This window comes from Mesoplodon bidens (assembly GCF_964165515.1).
Source record: "Mesoplodon bidens genome assembly, chromosome: 15".
Classification (NCBI taxonomy): Eukaryota; Metazoa; Chordata; class Mammalia; order Artiodactyla; family Ziphiidae; genus Mesoplodon; species Mesoplodon bidens.
Window position 1 is genome coordinate 87,817,257 of NC_138171.1, and position 19,902 is coordinate 87,837,158.

General features: G+C 52.8%; 1 protein-coding gene across 2 annotated transcripts in view; it reads right to left on the bottom strand.

Annotated features, from left to right (window-relative positions):
• DNAAF5 (dynein axonemal assembly factor 5) overlaps positions 1-19,824 on the bottom strand; it is a 36,969-nt gene extending 17,145 nt beyond the window's left edge. Inside the window, exons 1-8 of one of the 2 annotated variants that reach the window (XM_081256692.1) lie at positions 19,172-19,821; positions 18,211-18,395; positions 10,794-10,918; positions 10,318-10,436; positions 6,546-6,778; positions 5,780-5,992; positions 1,986-2,129; positions 388-556 (exon numbers count right to left, since the gene is read on the bottom strand). In XM_081256692.1, coding sequence (XP_081112818.1) covers positions 388-556; positions 1,986-2,129; positions 5,780-5,992; positions 6,546-6,778; positions 10,318-10,436; positions 10,794-10,918; positions 18,211-18,395; positions 19,172-19,790 — 1,807 coding nt within the window. In that variant the 5' untranslated portion in view covers positions 19,791-19,821. Of the gene's footprint in view, positions 1-387; positions 557-1,985; positions 2,130-5,779; positions 5,993-6,545; positions 6,779-10,317; positions 10,437-10,793; positions 10,919-18,210; positions 18,396-19,171 lie in introns of both variants that reach the window. The other variant, XM_081256691.1, reaches the window with a different exon arrangement.
• Positions 19,825-19,902: the final 78 nt, after the last annotated feature.

A 19,902-nucleotide genomic window follows, 5' to 3' on the forward strand; every position in this document is an offset into this window, starting at 1 on the left:
TTCTCACTGTTGTGGCCTCTCCCCTTGCGGAGCACAGGTTCCGGACGCCCAGGCCCAGAGGCCATGGCTCACGGGCCCAGCCGCTCCACGGCATGTGGAATCCTCCCGGACCGGGTCACGAACCCGTGTCCCCTGCATCGGCAGGCGGACTCTCAACCACTGCGCCACCAGGGAAGCCCCGCAGCATCTTTTAAATTAAGGTTTTGTTCCTTAAAACAGCTGTTCTCCACAGGTCGAGAGTGACCGTGAGTGACTCTGAAGAACCAGGCCTTGGCGTGCCGCCTCCCGGGGGGTGCTGAGCAGCTCTGCCAGTCTGTGCCAGGGCTGCTGGGGCCACCACGGGACCAGCGCTCCGAACCCCGCCCGGGGCGCCTGTCTGAGGCTCACCTGAGTGAGCGAGCACCACGTCAAACTGCAGGAGCCCTGTGGAGTGGCTGGTCCAGTCCTGGTGCGAGGCAGCCAGCCACTCCAGGAGGGGGCCCACGTGAGCTCGGAAGAGGTCCTGGCTGCCGTCCACGCTCTCCACCGCAGCCAGCTCAGCCAGTGTCTCCTGAACCTGGGGGAGCAAGTCACAGGCTGGGACAAGCTGATCTTGGGACTCACAGACCCCACTGGAGACCCGTCCTCACCACCTGAGGGAGGGAGAGCCACTCGGGCACACGCCACGTGGCCCGGGGCTCCCACGACGCCCCTCTTGTCTGTATGAGAAATAATGAAATGGACAAACGAGCATCTACAGGCAGTTCAGGCACAGTCCCCCCACCCCCCATGATGCGCCACCTGGGGCAGGGCAGTCCCTGCAGGGCGGGAGGCTCACCCTGGAGTCCCAGCCAGGCTCCATCTGTGGAGAAGGAGGAGCAGGCGGTTTCAGCGACTGCACTGAACAGACTTAAACCACGGGTGCCAAAGATGGGCCCACGTCCTCGCTCTCAGAGTTCTTCACCTGACCAGACTGCCGGCGACAGCGTGTCTGCTGCTCCGCGGGCACAGAGGAGAGGGAGGACCGAACCCTCCTCTCCCTAGGGCTTTAGGAACAGGATGCCCCCAGCACTCTGTGCAGCTGTCCCGGGGCCCCAGTCTGGCCTGCAGACTTACCCGTAACGACAGACTCAGCTTTTCTACTATATACAGCCCTACAGTGACGACCTCCCTGCTCAGACATGTGCCCTCCGGAAAGGGGGTTTTTTAAGAGAGAAAGAAAACACAGTTTAGGAAGGCCCAGGGTAAGGGGAGGGCAGGCGGGGAGCCTCCCGGACACAGTGTGGTTGGAGAGGGGGAGAGAGAACCAGGGGGAGAAGCCGAGTTCTCAGTTTGGGGAGAAGTGGTCGGACAGCCGGGTCTCTGGATGGTCCTCGCAGCCGCAGGGAGCTGGATGTCAGAAGATTTTAAGTTAAATACAGAGCCTGGGGTGGGGGGGCACCTCCCCGGCGGTCCAGTGGTTAAGACACCGTGTTTCCAATGCAGGGGATGCAGGTTCGATCCCTGTTTGGTGAACTAAGATTCCACGTGCCATGTGGTACGGCCCAAACAATAAAGAAGCAAGGAAGTTCAATGGAGAAAAGAATTTGAAAGAAAAAAAAAAAACAGAGCCAGGGGAATGGAAACAATTGTGTAAAGCTGGGCTGCAACTAACTAGGAAAATCATGATATTATTTTCTCTCCTGACCTCCGGTGCACGTGTGTATTCTTAACCTCACTCAAACGCAGATGTAAGACAAGGGAGGCCTCGTTTCTTGCCTGTTTCTCCAAGATTAAGCAGGCGGCCTCACTCTGAGATCCTGAAGCCAATGGGCAGTTGGAGGGAATTTAAAATCCCGTGTGCCCCTGAGGCTGCCTAGAGAACGAATCACCCCGCATGTTCTAGACTCTTTCATCTAAGGTAGCCAGTTCGCTGGGCAAGCCCGAGGCTTGGAGTTTGACAGTAGAGACTGACAGATGGCAGCCTCCCATCCAGGGGCTGAGGCAAAGCAGGAGGGCCCCCTCACCTTGGCACCAAGGCCCGCAGGTCCCCACAGCGCCAGGACGGTCACCAGCACCTCCATGAGCGGCACGCTGGCACCTCGGCAGTCCTCCCGGCTCACGGACACCACGGCTTGCACGCACTGCAGCAGGCGCTCCCCGTACAGGCGCTGTGGAGAGGGCAGGGCACCATCAGCCACCCCTGCACCCGCCCAGCGGCCCAGAGGAGGCCCCACTGACCAGGGCCGTGGAGCCACGGCGACCCCACGAGTGGACTGGGCCAGGATTCTGGCACTTCAGCCATAAGGAGGGTGTCCCTCAGTACAACAGGGAAAACGAATCCCTGTTGAATCCCCGAGAATCAAGGAATTCATGGCAACTTTGTTACGTGCTTAATGGTATTTGAGTTACATTTTTAAAAAGTTTGCATGTGTTAGTGACACACACTGTACAAGTGACAAGTGGAAGGACAGGGAATCTTGGATTTGCTTTGAGTACCCCAGCTCTTCCCACCCCACCCCCAAAGTCAGAGAGAAGCTGGACCGAGGGGGACGTGGCTGGAACCGGGCGGCAGGCACGAGGGGTGCACACTGCTCCCCTCCCCTTCTGTGCACTTCTGAGTGTTTCTATGATACTAAGTTAAGAAAAATAAAATTCTATGATTCAAAGATGCTTCCAGACTGTCGGGGGTCAAGGTGACACCTCGGTTGGGTCGAGCCCATCTCTCACCTCCCGGGCTCCAGCCTCATCCACTGTGAAATGGGGGCCAGGAGTGGGCACGGGGTGGGGGACCCAGAGGAAGAACCGCCTAGAACACCCCTCCCACACGCCTGCTCTGCTGTTTCATAAAGGACAGAGGGAACTGGGGCAAAATGCTTACGGTTTTTTTTTTTTTACTAATGGGGGTGTGAGCTCAAAAGTTTGGTGAAGATTTGGCTAGACAATGGATTGGTTCTGAACTCTGAGTCAGCTCTAAAATCCTACGACTCATTCACAAGTGATATAAATCATGGAAGTTTAAACAAAAAATTCACTGTGGCATGTCCTCAGCCACTTGGGGGTCCTAACTTCCCTGAGAAGCTAAAATTGGTGTTTTATTCAAATACTTACTTTTCCCACAGCCCCATTTCTTTCAGACCTGGATTGACTGACTGATTGATTGATTTTTTTGAGGGCATGATTTTGGCTAATTTCTAAATGACCTACAATACATATTTAAGGAACTACCATTCTTTCAATTAAAATAAACAGGGATTGGGACTTCCCTGGTGGTGCAGTGGTTAAGAATCCGCCTGCCAATGCAGGGGACACAGGTTTGAGCCCTGGTCCGGGAAGATCCCACATGCTGAGGAACAACTAACCCTGTGCGCCACAACTACTGAGCCTGTGCTCTAGAGCCCGCGAGCCACAGCTACTGAGCCTGCGTGCCACAACTACTGAAGCCCACGCGCCACAACTACTGAAGCCCACGCACCTAGAACCCATGCTCCGCAACAAGAGAAGCCACCGCAATGAGAAGCCCACGCACTGCAATGAAGAGTAGCCCCTGCTCGCTGCAACTAGAGAAAGCCTGTGCACGGCAATGAAGATATGACGCAGACAACAATAAATAAATTTTAAAAATTAAAAAAAAAAATAAATAGGGAGTTGCTCTCAGCATTGGCTGAGCCATCTCACGACACCTCCAGATGCTGGAACTAACCAAAGGTCTGTGTCTTTCACAAGCATTGCCCTTCTGCTGTGAACACAGCACCACCTCTGAGGAAACGGGGCCTTAACGTTCACGGATTTCGCGATATTTAACCAGAGGATTTTCAACATCTACCTACCTACCTACCTACCTACCTACGCGCACGCGCACACACACACGCACACACACACACACAGAAAAAGAAAACAAGACACAGAGGGAACTGACACAGAGGGAGATGCCACAACTTCACTGGAGAAAGCGCCAGGCACTCCCATCCCAGACCCCACACCCGATTCCTGAGTAAACAGGAGGAAACAACTTACTTCTGTTTTATCAACCGTTTCTGCATCTCAGTCTGCTGTCAATAAACAGCCAGATTTCAAAGCAGAGGCTCAGGTCCTGTCAGCTGAGCACAGGCCCAGGCAGACGAGCCGAATGTCTCTGGGGCCCTGTTGGCTCAACCCGGGGCTTTTACATTTAGTTTGGTCTTGAAGCATTTGAGACCTGTCCTCACAGTCCCTGGACAACGACTGTAGGAAACACTAGGATGACCCCTCCCTGTGCAGAGGCCGTGCATCCTGGCCCCAGGCGTGCGAGCATGGGAGTGGGTCGCACGACTGGGGTTCACACCAGCTGGTCCCTTGGCCGAAGGCTGGAACGTGTCTAGAGACACGTGTGTGGAAGGGGGCCTTTTGTTTGCAGGACCGAGTAAATCTTTCCTGGAAGGGCTGGAGGAAGAGGAACCAAGCATGCGCTCTCAACTAGATGGATCGAGGGACCAAGGTTTCCTGTAACAACAGTCAGGTGTGAAAAGACGTTTCCTTTGCTGTACAGCTTGCAACACGTGTACTGAAACACCTACACAAACTTTTAAGCTGCACCTTCTAGAACAGAAATGCTTCCGGAATGAAAATCCTCGTTGGAACCAGTTGAGCAAAAACGTGGAACTTTTTTTCTGCATTTTTAGATAATCATAGTTTATCTTAAAAATGGGTTTTGGGAAAAGTTGAAATACGGCTGAAAACACCAGGAGCAGGTGAAAAAGCCCACTAACGTCCCCACTCCAAGACCTCTGCTCCAACCCCCCCATCTGTGTTTCAGAAGCTGCCTTATAGGCTTATTAAGATGGTTCCCACACGACTGTGAACGTATGTCAGAGTCAAGGCCAGATGCAGGCGTGGAAGTGCATCTCCCGGCGGCTGAGCAGTAGCTGGGCACCCCTGTGGTCCAGCTCTGTGGCCATGGCAGCCACTGTCAAGTGTCAGCTGTGCGGGGCCAGCTTCCAGTGGCCCAGGGGGCCTGCAGTGCGTGGGTCAGACGCCTGGCGAGGCAAACCCTCGTTGCTCTACAGAGAGGTGGGAGGGTCACAAAGACTCAGGGTTTAAGCCCATCACAGCCACTCAAAAACAAGGTCATTATTTTTCCTTCAACAGCAAACAATTGTAAATTATTCCAAATGACTAAGCCTAACTACCTACATTGTTTCAGCTTCAGATGTAATGGATTTACTGCTCGATTTAAGACAAAACAAATCTGTAACCACCAAGCAGAGCTCCCAATAACGGCTGCCAAATCAGGTTGCCTGTTGGAAGCCCCGTTACAAGCCAAGTGATGGGGGTAAGAATAAGCTCATCATGGAGACACCGCGTCCGACGTGGACCAACAGACGGGGCGTGTGGACTCACAGGTTCTCTGGGGGTGGGGTGGGGTGCGGGTAGGGGGTCTCCATCCAAGACCACCCACAGCAGTGCCATCCTTAAAGCAGAACTGTCCTCGATGATGGACGTGCTCTATCCTACACCGTCCAGTGCTGCAGCCGCTGGCCACACAGGGCTATTGGGCGCTCAAAACGCGGCCAGCGTGACTGAGGAACTGTCTTTGCACTTTGTTTCATTTTACTTTAAACGGCCACCATGGTGGATGGAGAAGAACGGGCCAGGAGGCACGTGGGTCCAAACAGGAGAACATCAGTGCTGCACCCCAGCTACCACGTCGGTCAGATGTCCCCGAGAGGCCTGTGGGACTGACGACTGCTACGTGTGGGTGGTCCCACAGGGGACTGAGTCACCATGGAGATGGGTGGACTCCACGATCCCCCCAGCCCCACCCTCTCCCGCGCACACTTACATTTTCAGACCCTTGGCAGATGTGAGCGTGGGCCAGCTCCACGGCGAGGACCTTCACGTGTGGCCGGAGCGCCTCCCTCGGGCAGCCTCGGATGATGGACGCAAGGACCAGGAGGCTGGAGGGGGAGGGAGACTTCCTCAGGGGCGACAAGATCAACTTCAGAAACACCTCCGGGCTGACGAAGGTCCCGATCAGCTCCGCGGATCTCGTGCACTGAGGGCAGACGGAGGAGGCCTGAGGCTGCCGCCCCTCTCAGCCCCTCGCTGCTCTGCGCCTGCCGTGCCTGCTTTCACCTGCCAGAAGCAGCCCTGCTGGCCCGTCTCTTCCTAACATGTGCTCAAACGCCCACGAAAACTGGTGAGTCCCCTCCTGAGCTCAGAAGTGCCAGGGGAAGGAGTTCATGCCGTTCGGCGGGGGCAGGGCTGTCTGAGCGTCCTCTCTGAGGCCCGGCTGCCTGAGCTGGACTCATGGGGGCGGCTCTGCACGTCTGTCTGAGCAGTGACCACTGCAGTGGCCTGCGGGTGGAGGACGTGTTTACCTTCACACACAGGGCCGCTCACCTGCACACGCTTAAAGAGAACCATTAAACGCCATTTTTTATGGGCACGCAGGCTGGATGCAGAAGGCCGGGGAAAGCCCGGGGGCCACAGAAACATGTACACTTTCACACAGGGGCGACTGCGTGACTGCTGATATGTGTCCAGGTTCACAGACTGCAGAACTAGGAAGGGTGCATGCAGCCCAAGGACAGCGGAATGCCACTCACGCTGCGGACCACGGCCTTCTCCTCGTCGGCGCAGGCACAGAGCAGGGTGCGCAGGACGGGCTCCAAGTGCTGCGTGGTGTGGCCTTCCGCGTGCAGCAGCAGTACCGCCAGCAGCTGCGCCGACTTCACCCTGGTCCCCACCACCCAGTCGGTGATGTCATGACAGATGGCGGGAAGGATCTTGGAGAGGTTTCTGAAGACCAGCTCCCGGCAGCCCAGCCCTGGGCGGCTCCCTGTGGGTCATAAAGATGGATGGGAACCCGTGAAATTCACAAACAAGATCTCAACAATTCGTGTGCAAAGTCACTTACTACACATCCCTCGTTTAAGGCGCACCTACGGGTTTTATTTTGAGGTCTTAAAAAACTCAAACCAACTCTGAAGACAGAAATGAAGCCACAAAGTGTCATAATTTACTTGAAGTTTCTACAGTGATCCTGAGGTGTGACACCCAGTAAACTACATGCTCGAAGGGCACAACCCTGTAAGTTCTGACAAGTGGACACCATTGTGAACCATCACGGCCATCAAGATAACGCGCACCTGTCACCCAGAAGGTCCCTGTGCTCCTGACGATGCCCCCCGCCCTCCCCTCCCCCGGGGCAGCCCCGGTTGGCTTCCTGTCACTACGGGGAGCCGCAATTTCTAGATTTTCTGTGAGTGCAGCTGCGCAGCACACGCTCCTCTCTGCCTGGCTTCCTCCGCTCCGAGGCCCAGCAAGCGGTGGGGGGCGCTGGCCCCTGCTCACTGCTGAGCAGTGTTCCAGCACACGGACAGACCACAGTCTGTCTGTCCACCTGCTGACGGATGTCTGAGCGGTTCCGCCGTGGGCTGTCGCCGACGAGACTTCTCTCGGGTGGGCGCCCTGGAGTGCCACGGCTAAGCACATGGAAGGCGGGCACTGTACTGATTAAGAAATGGCCGAGCGGTTTTCCAACGCTGCTGCACTGCTGTCTGCCCTCCCCAGCCGTGCACGAGGCCTGAAGCTCCTCCACGTCTGCACCACACCTGGCACGGGCAGTCTCAGGTCAAGCCTCCAGGCAGAGGGGGGGATCCCCTGCGGCTTTAATGTGCATTCTCCTCACGAGCAGCGACCTGAAGCACTGTCTCGTGGGCTTGTTTGACATCTGTGTGTCTTCAGTGAAGTGTCTTTTCAAACTTTTTTTGCCACTAAAACAACTGGATTGTGTTCTTGATATTGAGAGTTCTCTCTGTGCTCTGGACACAAATCCTTACGTCAACAATTTGCAAACATCTCAGTCTGTGCCCTGTCGTTTCATTCTCTTAATGTCTTTTAAAGAGCAGAAGTTTTCATTTTGATGAAAAGCAATTTATCAGTCATTCTTTTGTGGAGTGTATTTAGGTTGTACCCTTAGATCCACGTGGCATATGGGGTTAATTTTCGTTTATCAGGAGGGTTGGATCCAAGCCCACTTTTTTTGCACATCCAGTGATTCCAGCAGCATTGCTGAGACGTCTTTTCTCCCCTGAATTGTCTTTGCAACTTGCCAAAATTCAGAGTCCACACGCCTGTGTCTGTTTCTGGACTCTGCTCTGTCCCACTGGTCTGTCGGTCTGATTTTTTATTTTTTTAATTTATTTTTGGCTGTGTTGGGTCCTTGTTGCTGCGTGCAGGCTTTCTCTAGTTGTGGCGAGTGGGGGCTACTCTTCGTTGCGGTGCATGGGCTTCTCATTGCAGTGGCTTCTCTTGTTGCGGAACATGGGGTCTAGGCACGTGGGATTCAGTAGCTGTGGCTCACGGGCTCCAGAGCGCAGGTTCAGTACTTGTGGCGCACGGGCTTAGCTGCTCCGCGGCATGTGGGATCTTCCTGGACCAGGGATCGAACCGGTGTCCCCTGCACTGGCAGGCAGATTCTTAACCACTGCGCCACCAGGGAAGTCCATGTCGGTCTGTTTTTATGTTCATAACCTCACCATCTTGATTACTGTGTTTTTATGTCTTGAAACCAGAAGTACTCATCTTTCAACCTGGGCCTTCGTCTTCAAAGTTTTGGCTGTGCTAGGTCCTTTACGTTTCTTTGTGAATTTCAGGATAAGTTTCTCAATTTCTATAAAAAAGACTTCGAGGATTTTGATTACAAGATTTTGACCTTAAAGACTCAAAACAACTCTAGAGATAGAAATGAGACCGTGACATGTCAAAGTTTAAAGCGTGTTTTAGTAAAAAGAACAGCTTGTACCATGAGGCCTCACTTTGAATTTCTGTTCGTGTTACTTTTCTCTTTTTATGGTATATGAGAGAATTAGTTCTAAATGTTTCGGATGCTCTTGGCTGTTTAAGTGAGCTTGTTATAATTTTGTAAAAAACAAAAAGCAAAATAAATGCCTTTTTCTTCCTGATGACATGTCCCTTGTGGAAAGTTTGTGGGATGAGGGGACAGGTTAGGACCGTCTGGGGAGTGGTCCACTGACAGGCGGGCACACGGCCTGAGAGGCATTTCCAGAGATGCGCGCCTCGCTCTGAAGATGGCTCTGAAGCCTCCTTTCCTGTACTTGACACGGCAGACATGATAATTTAAAAGATGGTGCACTGGGCTTCCCTGGTGGTGCAGTGGTTGAGAGTCCGCCTGCCGATGCAGGGGACGCGGGTTCGTGCCCCGGTCCGGGAGGATCCCACATGCCGCGGAGCGGCTGGGCCTGGGAGCCATGGCCGCTGAGCCTGCGCGTCTGGAGCCTGTGTTCCGCAACGGGAGAGGCCACAACAGTAAAAGGCCCGCGTACCACAAAAAAAAAAAAAAAAAAAAAAAAAAAAGATGGTGCATTCTCAAACTTTACTAAATCAGAAAAAACCCTGGTGGCAACTAATTTTTGTACCTTTTCCAAAACATGCATGATTTCCCCTTATAGCAGTTGTGCGGCGTGGGAGGTGAAGCTGCATGAATAAACATGTGGACCAAAAAAAAAAAAAACCACAGGCCTCCCAGGTACGGGGGAGGAGCCGCCTCCTGGGCCTCACAGTGAAGAGCAGCGGGTGCACCGAGGCCTGAGCAGCTGTCTTCACGCTGCCCTTAGGGCAAGGCGTCCCCTCCAGGGCGGCCGCCGAGCCTGACTTCACCTGACCAGGGCTGGAGGGGCCTGCGGGCCCCAGGCCCGGTCCCTCCCACGGTGCTGCCCGTTTGACCTGGTGCATGTTTACCAGGCTGTGTTCCTGCCAGCGGCACTCCACCATCGCCCCACTGTAAGACACCTGCAGACAGACTGCAGCGATACAGGCGTCCAATCAAGTTCAGCAGAAAGGACTTTGTTCCTAGACAGAAAGTGTTTCCAGAGCAGAAGAAACTAGACACGTGTGGGGTTGAGGGGCAAGGAGGAGGGCCGCAGCCCAGCGGGCAGGGGGCTTCCTTGGAAACGCAGCCCGGATCTGACTCAAGAGCTAAGGGAACACATGGCATGCCCGCGCACACACACGCGCCCGCGGGTGCTCACGGTCTGGAAGAGACCACGACGAGGGGCAGGACGGGAGGTCCAGCAACGGGAGGCTCTGCTCTGAGGGTAGCATCACCCGGAACACGAGGGCTGCGCCTCACCGGCTCCCTGTGTGTTTGCTTCTTCAGGTGAAGCTCACAAAACAGCTTTGTGAGGTGACAAAGCACCACCTACTTCCAACATTTCCCCATCAGGCTCACGCTCCTCGGCTGGCCGCGCCCTCACGTACCCAGGGAGGCCTGCCCAGGACCGAGAGGGAGGCCCTTCCCACCGTACCTCCGGGACATGCCCTGCCACACCGCTGGCCTGGGCTGGCCGCGCTCACCTGGCGAGGGATGGTGTGCGGGGGGCGGGCCAGCGAAGTCCAGCTTGTCCTTGAGGTCCTCCTCGTTCTCCATCTGCCACTGCAGCCCGACCTGCTCCCAGAGGCCGGCCGCCCCGCACCTGCACACAACACAGACCCGGGTCAGGTGGCACTCTCAGGGAGGAGGCCGGGTCTCTGCCCGAGGGAGCTCACCAGCGAGTCTGCCGTGCCTCCATCACTAACCCGAGCAAAGTGCTAAAGATGCAAAACTGTACTGTCAAAGTCCCATGGCCTCCCAGCACGCAGGATGCGGGGACACGGTGGCTCCCGCAAGACTCTGGACCAAAGGAAACAACCATCGCCGTAAACAACAACTTAGGAAAAGCCAGAGCCTGGTGAGGCGAGCAGGAGGGAGGCGCGCGGCACGGCGGCTCTGGGGCGGGACGTGCTTGCCCTGGCACCCAGAACCTCGGCCCGTCCACCACGCTGCCACTTACGCGATCTCGGGGATCTCGTCGTCGAGGCCGCTCAGCAGAAGCGGGATGAGCCTGTGCAAGAACGAGTAGCGGTCCCGCAGGCGCAGCAGCCAGCCCCCGACCACGCGCACCACCGCCTGGCGCACCTGCAGGCAGAGGACGGTGAGCGGCCTTCACGCGCGTGCGGTCACACAGGGGCCCTGGAGCCCGCTCAGGTGCTCTGGCAGCTCTGCATCCCCATCTCGGGCCTTGAACAAGACGCTAACACTCTAGGTCTCGCTGCTTCGACCCCTGTCCTCCGGGCTCAGGCCGGGCCCTCCACTGGCCACAGCAGGTCCCGCAGCCCCGCCTCAGCCCTGTGGCACGTGTGCGGCCTCCTGTGTGGGAACCTCCTGGCTGGGCTGGGCACCAGCCGCCTATGTCCAAGAAGGTGACGAGCGTGCCTCTACCCACCTCACCCACCGCAGGGAAGAGGTGAGCTTCCTGTCGCATGTGACCCAGGGAGCAGCAACAGGCCTCCGTTTTTATCATGTTCTGATTGGACCCAAGGATTCCGATGCCTGTTCCAGTTTAGTCGGGCAGGATCCCACCCATGGGGGCTCGGGTTACATCACACCCCATGGGCTCCTGAAGTAGCCAGCACTGGACGAGGAACAGCCACCTTGCCTCGGCTTCAGGTTCTCCTCTACGTCACTGGAACTCACCTTCCATCTACCCCCCTCCCCGTGGCCCCCTCTGTCATTCCTGAGCGCCAGTGAGGGGCTGCGGGCCAACCAGACCTTCTCACTCTCCCATTCCACCAGGGTTCTGGCCCAGGGCAGGTGCGCACAAGCGCCCAAGGGCCTGAGCTGATCGCCTGTGGGCGCCAGCAGCGGGGCAGGTGGGGCTGTTCCCAGGCAGGCTCCCAGACAAACACCTATATGGTCACATCCTTGGAGCCTCAACAACAGGGTCAGTGCTTTATCCCAACTACACAAAGCACACAGAACTCCGTCTTCTAGATGAAACACCCACAATCAGAGAAGAGCAATGTGCAGAGGGAGTGCCCGATGGTCAGGGCGAGCCTGGGGCAACCGAGGGCATGTGCCTGTTTATGGGCAGTGGCTCAACCTGAGCTGGGTGCTCTCACCTGGATGGCGCACTCAGGGGGCGGGGCCTCTCTGGGCCTGGAGGAAGCTGCCGTGCTGCACCCGGACACCTCCCCTTCCCACCTCCTTGGACACGTCCTGCAGACCTCAAGTGACCAGGCTCCCGAGGGAAAAGCGAGGCCATCCCTCTGGGTCCCCTGCTGAGGAAGTAGGGGGGGACAGGCCTCTTATCACTTCCTGGGTAAGTGATCAGAGCCTCTAATCTTCCTGTGTAATAGAATAGGCACCTGGAGCCATTCTGGCTGTCTGCACACACACTAGCAAAACTGTCCTGACTCGTGCAAGTTCAATGTTTCATGGTATAAAGTAACTGTGACCAGCACAGAGAAAGGTGCTCAACATCACTAATCACTAATCCTCAGGGAAATGCAACTCAAAACCACAGGGAGATACCAACTCATGGATGCAGAGGAACTGGATCCCTTGTACATTGCTGGTAGGAATGCAAAGCAGTGCAGCCACGTGGAAAACACTTTGGTGACTTCAACAAGCTACACACATGTCACTGTAGGACGGACACAGCAATTCCACTCCTGAGTGCTTACCCGAAAGAAGTGAAGCAGGACTCAAACAGATCCCTGCACACCATCGTCCTCAGCACCTCTAGTCACTACAGCTAAAAGGTGGAAACAACCCAAGAGTCCGTGGATGGATGAACGGAGGAACACAATGTGGTCTGTCCACACGGTGGATATTATTCAGCCTTAAAAGGAGCAAAGCACTGACACCTGCCACAGACGGGTGGACCTCACCAATGTGATGCTGAGTGAGAGAGGCCAGTCACAATAGACCCCATCCTGATTCCACTTACATGAAACAGCTAGAATTGTCAAATCCAGAGAGACAGAAAGATTAGAGGTCATCAGGGGGGTGGGGGGGGACGGGGAGTAATTGCTTAATGGTCAGAGTTTCTGTTCGTGATGATAAAAAAAGTTTTGGATGGTGGTGATGGTTGTACAACACTGTGAATGTACTTAATGCCACTGAACTGTGCACTTAAAAATGGCTAAAATGGCAAATTTTGTTATAAACATTTTACGAGAAATTTTAAAATTAATGATGTAATATATCAAAAACATTGAACACTTTAAGTGAGGGAATTGTATGGTATGTAAATTATGGCTTGATAAAGCTGTTTTAAAAAATGAAACGAATCAAAATAAAGAGTTAATTATAAGGGAGCCCCCATAAGACGATCAGCTGATTTCTCTACAGAAATGTTGCAGGCCAGAAAGGAGTGGCAAGATATATTCAAAGTCCTGAAAGGGAAAAATCTGCAACCTAGGATACTCTACTCAGAAAGATTACCATTTAGAATAGAAGGAGAGAAAAAGAATTTCTCAGACAAGCAAAAACTAGAAGAATACAGCAATACTAAACCTATCCTAAAAGAAATATTGAAAAGTCTTCTCTAGATAGAAAAGAAGCGAGAAGCTATAGGAAAGAGAAAAATCACAATTGGAAAGTAAATCACTTAAATAAACCAGTATACAGGTTAAAAACAAAATGAAAACAATTTTTGTGACAGCAACCATAACCACAATGAATGACAAAAGGATAACCATGAAGATGCAGAAGAGGACATCAAAGTCATGAAGTGGGGGGGAGAAGAGGAAGGAAATGTAGATTGTTGTTTCTTTCAGAATGTGTTTGAGCCCATAATGACTATCAGTCTAAAGCAAGTAGATATAATTATGGGTTAACATACTTGAAAAGCAGGGTAACCACAAATCAAAAACATACAACAGATTCACAAAACCCCAAAAGAAGAGAACACAAGCATAATATAAAAGGAAATCATTAAACCTCTGGCTAGGCTCACCAAGAAGAAAAGAGAGAGGTCCCAAATAAATAAAAGAAGAAATGAAAAAGGAAAAATAACAACCGATACTGCAGAAATACAAAAGACCATAAGAGAATACTATGAACAATTATATGTCAACAAATTTGACAACCTAGAAGAAATGGACAAGTATCTAGAAACATACAGCTCACCAAAATTGAAACAAGAAGAAATAGAAAACTTAAACAGACCAATTACGAGAAGTTAAGTAGAATCTGTAATAAGAAAGCTCCCTGGGCTTCCCTGGTGGCGCAGTGGTTGAGAATCTGCCTGCCAATGCGGGGGACACGGGTTTGAGCCCTGGTCTGGGAAGATCCCACATGCTGTGGAGCAACTGGGCCCGTGAGCCACAATTACTGAGCCTGTGCGTCTGGAGCCTGTGCTCCGCAACAAGAGAGGTCGCGATAGTGAGAGGCCTGCGTACCGCAATGAAGACTGGCCCCTGTCTGCCACAACTAGAGAAAGCCCTCACACAGAAACGAAGACCCAACACAGCCATAAATAAATAAATTAATTTAAAAAAAAAAAAAGCTCTTTGCAGGGAATTCCCTGGCGGTCCAGTGGTTAGGACTTGGCGCTTTCACTGCCAGGGCCCAGGTTCAATCCCTTCTTGGGGAACTAAGATCCCACAAGCTGCATGGTGTGGCAAAAAACAAACAAACAAAAACAAAACAAAAACTCTCTGCAAACAAAAATCCAGGACTGAATGGTTTCACTGAGGAATTCTACCAAGCATACAAAGAACGTACACCTATCCTCCTCAAACTCTTCCAAAAGACTGAAAAGGAGGGAACACTCCCAAAGACATTCTATGAAGCCACCATCACCCTGATACCAGAAACAGACAAAGACACCACCAAAAAAGAAAATTACAGGCCAATATCGTCGATGAATATAGATGCAAAAATTCTCAACCAAACATTAGCAAACCCAATCCAAGAACGCATAAAAAAGATCATACACCACGACCAAGATGTACTCATCCCAGGGTCACAAGGATGGTTCAACATATGCAAATCAATCAATGTGAAACACCACATCAACAAAAGACAAAAACTACATGCTCATCTCAATAGATGCAGAAAAAACATTTGATAAAATTCAACATCCATTCATGATAAAAACTCTTACCAAAGTGGGTATAGAAGTAACATATCTCAACATAATAAAAGCTATTTGTGACAAACCCACAGCCAACACAATACTCAATGGTGAAAAGCTGAAAGTCTTCCTCCTAAAATCTGGAACAAGACAGGGATGCCCACTCTCACCACTTCTATTCAACATATATTGGAAGTGCTAGCCACAGCAATCAAATAAGAAAAAAGAATAAAAGGTATCCAAGTTGGAAGAGAAGAGGTAAAATTCTCACTATATGCAGATGACATGATACTATATTTAGAAAACCATAAAGACTCCACACAAAAACTACTAGAACTGATGAACAAATTCAGCAAAGTAGCAGGATACAAGATTAACATACAGAAATTGGTTGCATTTCTTTACAGTAACAATGAAACATCATAAGGAAATTAAAACAAAAAAATCTTTTAAAAATTGCAACCAAAAAATTAAAATACTTAGGCATAAACCTGACCAAGGAGGTAAAAGACTTATGTGCTGAAAGCTATAAAACATAAAGAAATCTACAGATTTAATGTGATACCTATCAAATTACCCATGACATTTTTCATAGAGTGAGAACAAATAATCCTAAAATTTACATGGAATCATAAAAGATCCAGAATTGCCAAGGCAAACCTGAGGAAAAAGAACAAAGCAGAAGGCATAACCCTCCCAGACTTCAGACAATACTATAAAGCCACAGTAATCAAAAGAGCATGGTAGGGGCTTCCCTGGTGGTGCAGTGGTTAAGAATCCGCCTGCCAATGCAGGGGACACAGGTTCGAGCCCTGGTCTGGGAAGATCCCACATGCCGCAGAGCAACTAAGGCCATGCGCCACAAGAAGCCACCGCAATGAGAAGTCTGTGCACCGCCACAAACAGCAACCCTCGCTTGCCGCAACTAGAGAAAGCCCGTGTGCAGCAACGAAGACCCAACGCAGCCAAAAATAAATAAATCTATTTAAAAAAAAAAAAACAGCATGGTATTGGCACAAAAACAAACATATGGATCAATGGACTAGAGAGCCCAGAAATAAACCCACACAACTATGGACAATTAATCTTTGACAAAGGAGGCAAGAATACACAATGGGGAAAAGACGGTCTCTTCAGCAAGTGGTGTTGGGACAGTTGGACGGGTGCATGTAAATCAATGAAGTTAGAACACACCCTCTCACTATACACAAAAATAAACTCAAAACGGCTTAAAAACTTAAACATAAGACATGACACCATAAAACTCCTAGAAAAGAACATAAGCAAAACATTCTCTGACATAAATCATACCAAGGGTCAGTCTCCAAAGCAATAGAAATAAAAGCAAAAATAAACAAATGGGAGCTAATCAAACTCACAATCTTTTGTACAGCCATGGAAACCATAAACAAAATGAAAAGATGACTTACGGACTGGGAGAAAATATTTGCCAATGATGTGACCGAGGGATTAATTCCCAAAATATACAAATAGCTCATACAACTCAACAACAAAAAAACAACCCAATCGAAAAATGGGCAGAAGACCTAAACAGACATTTCTTTAAAGAAGACATACAGATGGTCAACAGGCACGTGAAAAGATGCTCAACATTGGTAATTATTTGAGAAATGCAAATCAAAACTACAATGAGGTATCACCTCTCACAGGTCAGAATGGCCATCATTAAAAAGTCTACAAATAACCAATGCTGGAGAGTGTGGAGAAAAGGGAACCCTCCTACACTGTTGGTGGGAATGTAAGTTGGTGCAGCCACTATGGAGAACAGTATGGAGGTTCCTCAAAAAACTAAAGCTATAGCTAACATATGATCCAGCAATCCCACTCCTGGGCACATATCCAGAGAAAGCCATAATTCGAAAAGATTCATGCACCCCTATGTTCACAGCAGCACTATTTACTATAGCCAAGACATGGAAACAACCTAAATGTCCATGGACAGATGAATGGATAAAGAAGATGTGGTATATATATATATATATACAGTGGAATATTACTCAGCCATAAAAAAGAATGAAATAATGCCACTTGCAGCAATATAGGTGGACCTAGAGATTGTCATACTAAGTGAAGTAAGTCAGAGAAAGACAAATACCATATGATATCACTTATATGTGGAATCTAAAATACGACACGAACCTATCTATGAAACAGAAATAGACTCATAGACATAGAGAACACTTGTGGTTGCCAAGGCGGAGGAGGGTGGGAGAGGGATGGAGTGGGAGTTTGGGATTAGCAGATGCCAACTAGTATATATAGAATGGGTAAACAACAAGGTCCTACTGTAGAGCACAGGGAACTATATTCAACATCCTGTGATAAACCATAATGGAAAAGAGTCTAAAAGGCAATGTACATATATGTCTTAACTGAATCACTTTGCTGCACAACAGAAATTAACACAACGTTGTAAATCAACTATAGGCCAATAAAAACAAAGAAGAAACAAATCAAGAACCTGTGGTTGGAGGCAGGGTGGGTTGCTGCGAGCAGCCTGGGGCCAGACCCAGGCCTGGAGTGGGAGGCCAGCTCCAGCTGGGGGCCCTGCGTACCTTACACCAGCCCCAAGCCTCGGACGTGGAGGACTTCCGTGGGAAGGAATGAGATGATATTTAATGTATGGATGGACAGGACACGAGGAGGCTGGCACTTCTGCTGTCGGGGCCACAGGGGCCACGTGCCGACCACCCTGCAAGTCCCCCACCGGCAACCACTGCTCCTCCCACCCCAAGGGACCGGAGCCCTTCACCCCATCCTCCCTTTGGGAGAGAGCCTGCCCTCACAGCCTTCACTCTGCTCCCCACGGCTTCAAATCCACGACACGCCCTCTGAGCTGGCTTCTGCCAACAAAAGAGCCGGTTCTCTCACCTCCACCTGCCTGCCTGTCTTGTCTGTCTGTCTCTCTTCAGGCCCCAAAGCCAATGGAAGGAATTACCCCAACACACCAACCCTGGCTCCATCCTCCTCCCAGGCTCGTTCGCCAACCTCTGCAGCTTTTCGATTAAATCACCTTGATGGAGGAGGATGTACAGATGCTTCTGCAAACCGTGGAAATACTCAGTTTAGAGTTTCTTCCTAAAAGGAAGCAGTCCTATTCCCCATTCCTTAGAATTTAGAATAACAAATATATTAAGACAACTCAGGTCTCCCCCAGCTTCTCAAAGACGTGAAACAGGAACACCTGTGACCGTGAATGATGGAAGGACCTTTAACGTCACATGTAGTGTCTTTAAAAAAAGACAAAAGTGAGGGAGTGACAAATAGCACACTGGCACACTTCTGGTGGAGAAAAGGGACTGCCTAGAGGAGAAGCTCTGGTTACCTGGGGGACGCCATCGAAGAGCCGCTGAGCAAAGTGAGGAAGGACGTCGTCCACTGACTTCCCGCTGCCAAACTCGATCACTGTGCCCGTGGCCTCGATGACGGCCACCCGCACCTTCCAGTGCTGGTGGGAGATGGACTGCATCAGGGGGCCGATCAAGGATTCCGACTGCATGTGGAAGTGGTCTGTGGGACGGGGAAACCATCAGTCACCAGGGGAGCCTGTGAGCGTCAACCCTGGCCCGGCTCCCTTGGGCTGGCCACACACAGCTTTGTACCCCCAGCACCAGGAGAGGCGCAGAGTTGGGCGTGTGACCCAAACAACACCTCTCCGACCCAGAGGCTTGGGAGGACCAAAGGGAAAAGGCTGGGGCTGGACCCATCTCAGCTGAACACAAGAGCTGGGAGGGGAGAACCCGAAGCCGCAGATGGCTGCGACAGGCACTCCAGAGTACCCTGAGTGGGGAGACACTGCGCGTCCCCACCTCTGGATGAGCCTGCAGCCAGACACCCAGCACGACCGCAGGAAGCTGGATCAGCACCGCCTCAGGCAAAGCCACCCCACTTCCTAAAGGCCTCACAGGAAGTCACGACCAGGGGTTCTTCGTGACAGCCAAGCGAACCCTCTGGTTTAGCAGTTGTGCCGCTGCTTGAGACCCTTCTGTAAGGTCGCTATTTCAGTGATACTTGGGGCGAGTTCTTTCAGCGCTCGGGTCCTCAGATCAAGGCAGGCTCTGGTCCACTACTGCCCAGTGTGCGGGGAGCCAGAGGAGAGACCCCGCGCGCAGAACTGGGGAGTGGGGGACAGAGGGGACGGCGTTGAGGCGGAGAGATGCTTCACTCGGCAACCGGCGAGCATCCACTGCGGGCAGGCACTGCGCTCCAGGATGCGGGTGCAACAGGGCGCGGACCGGGGCGGGCTTGGGGAGGGGGCGACATGGGAGAAGACAAGGGGAGGGCACCTGGCGTGGCGCGCGCCAGGGCCGCGGCGCACTCGCAGCTCTCTCGGCGCACGGCGGCGAAGGGGTCAAGCAGCGTGCAGCGCAGCACGCGCACCGCGTCGTCCAGGTGGGGCGCGAGCGCAGCGCCTGTCAGGCGTACGGCCAGGTGGAGCAGCTGCACTAGCGCCAGGCGCAGCTCCTCGCAGGCCTCGGGCGGTGGGCGGCGCGCGGGCTCGGGGCCGGACAGGCGCGCGGCGAGAGCGGGCAGCAGGCGCGCGAGGGCGTCACGGGGCCGCGCGGCTCGCCGCAGTCCCAAGTCCAGCAGGTGCACGGCCAGCGCGCGGCAGCCCTCGGCCGGGTCGGCCAGGCAGCGCAGCAGGCGCGGCAGCAGCAGGCGCGCCCACGGGCCCTGGAAGGCGGCGGCTGCGGCGGCGGGGTCGCCGTCGGGCGCCTCGGGCCGCGCCGCCTCCAGGGTGCGCTGCAGCGCCTCCAGCGCGCGCCGCCGGCCCAGCTTGCTGTCGGCCTCCAGACCGGGCAGCATGCGGCTCAGTACGCGGCTTAGCTCCGCCGCCTCGGCCGTCTGGGCGGCTTCCGCCGGGTCCGGGGACGCCGCGGCCTCGGTCGCCACCAGCGCCGCCATCTTCCCCGCGTTGCTAGTCACCACGGGAGACCGGTGCTTTTACGACGGTCGCGGCGCGGATTACGGCGCGTTTTCCGGTCGGCTCCGCGAGTAACTTTATTGGCAGCTCGGA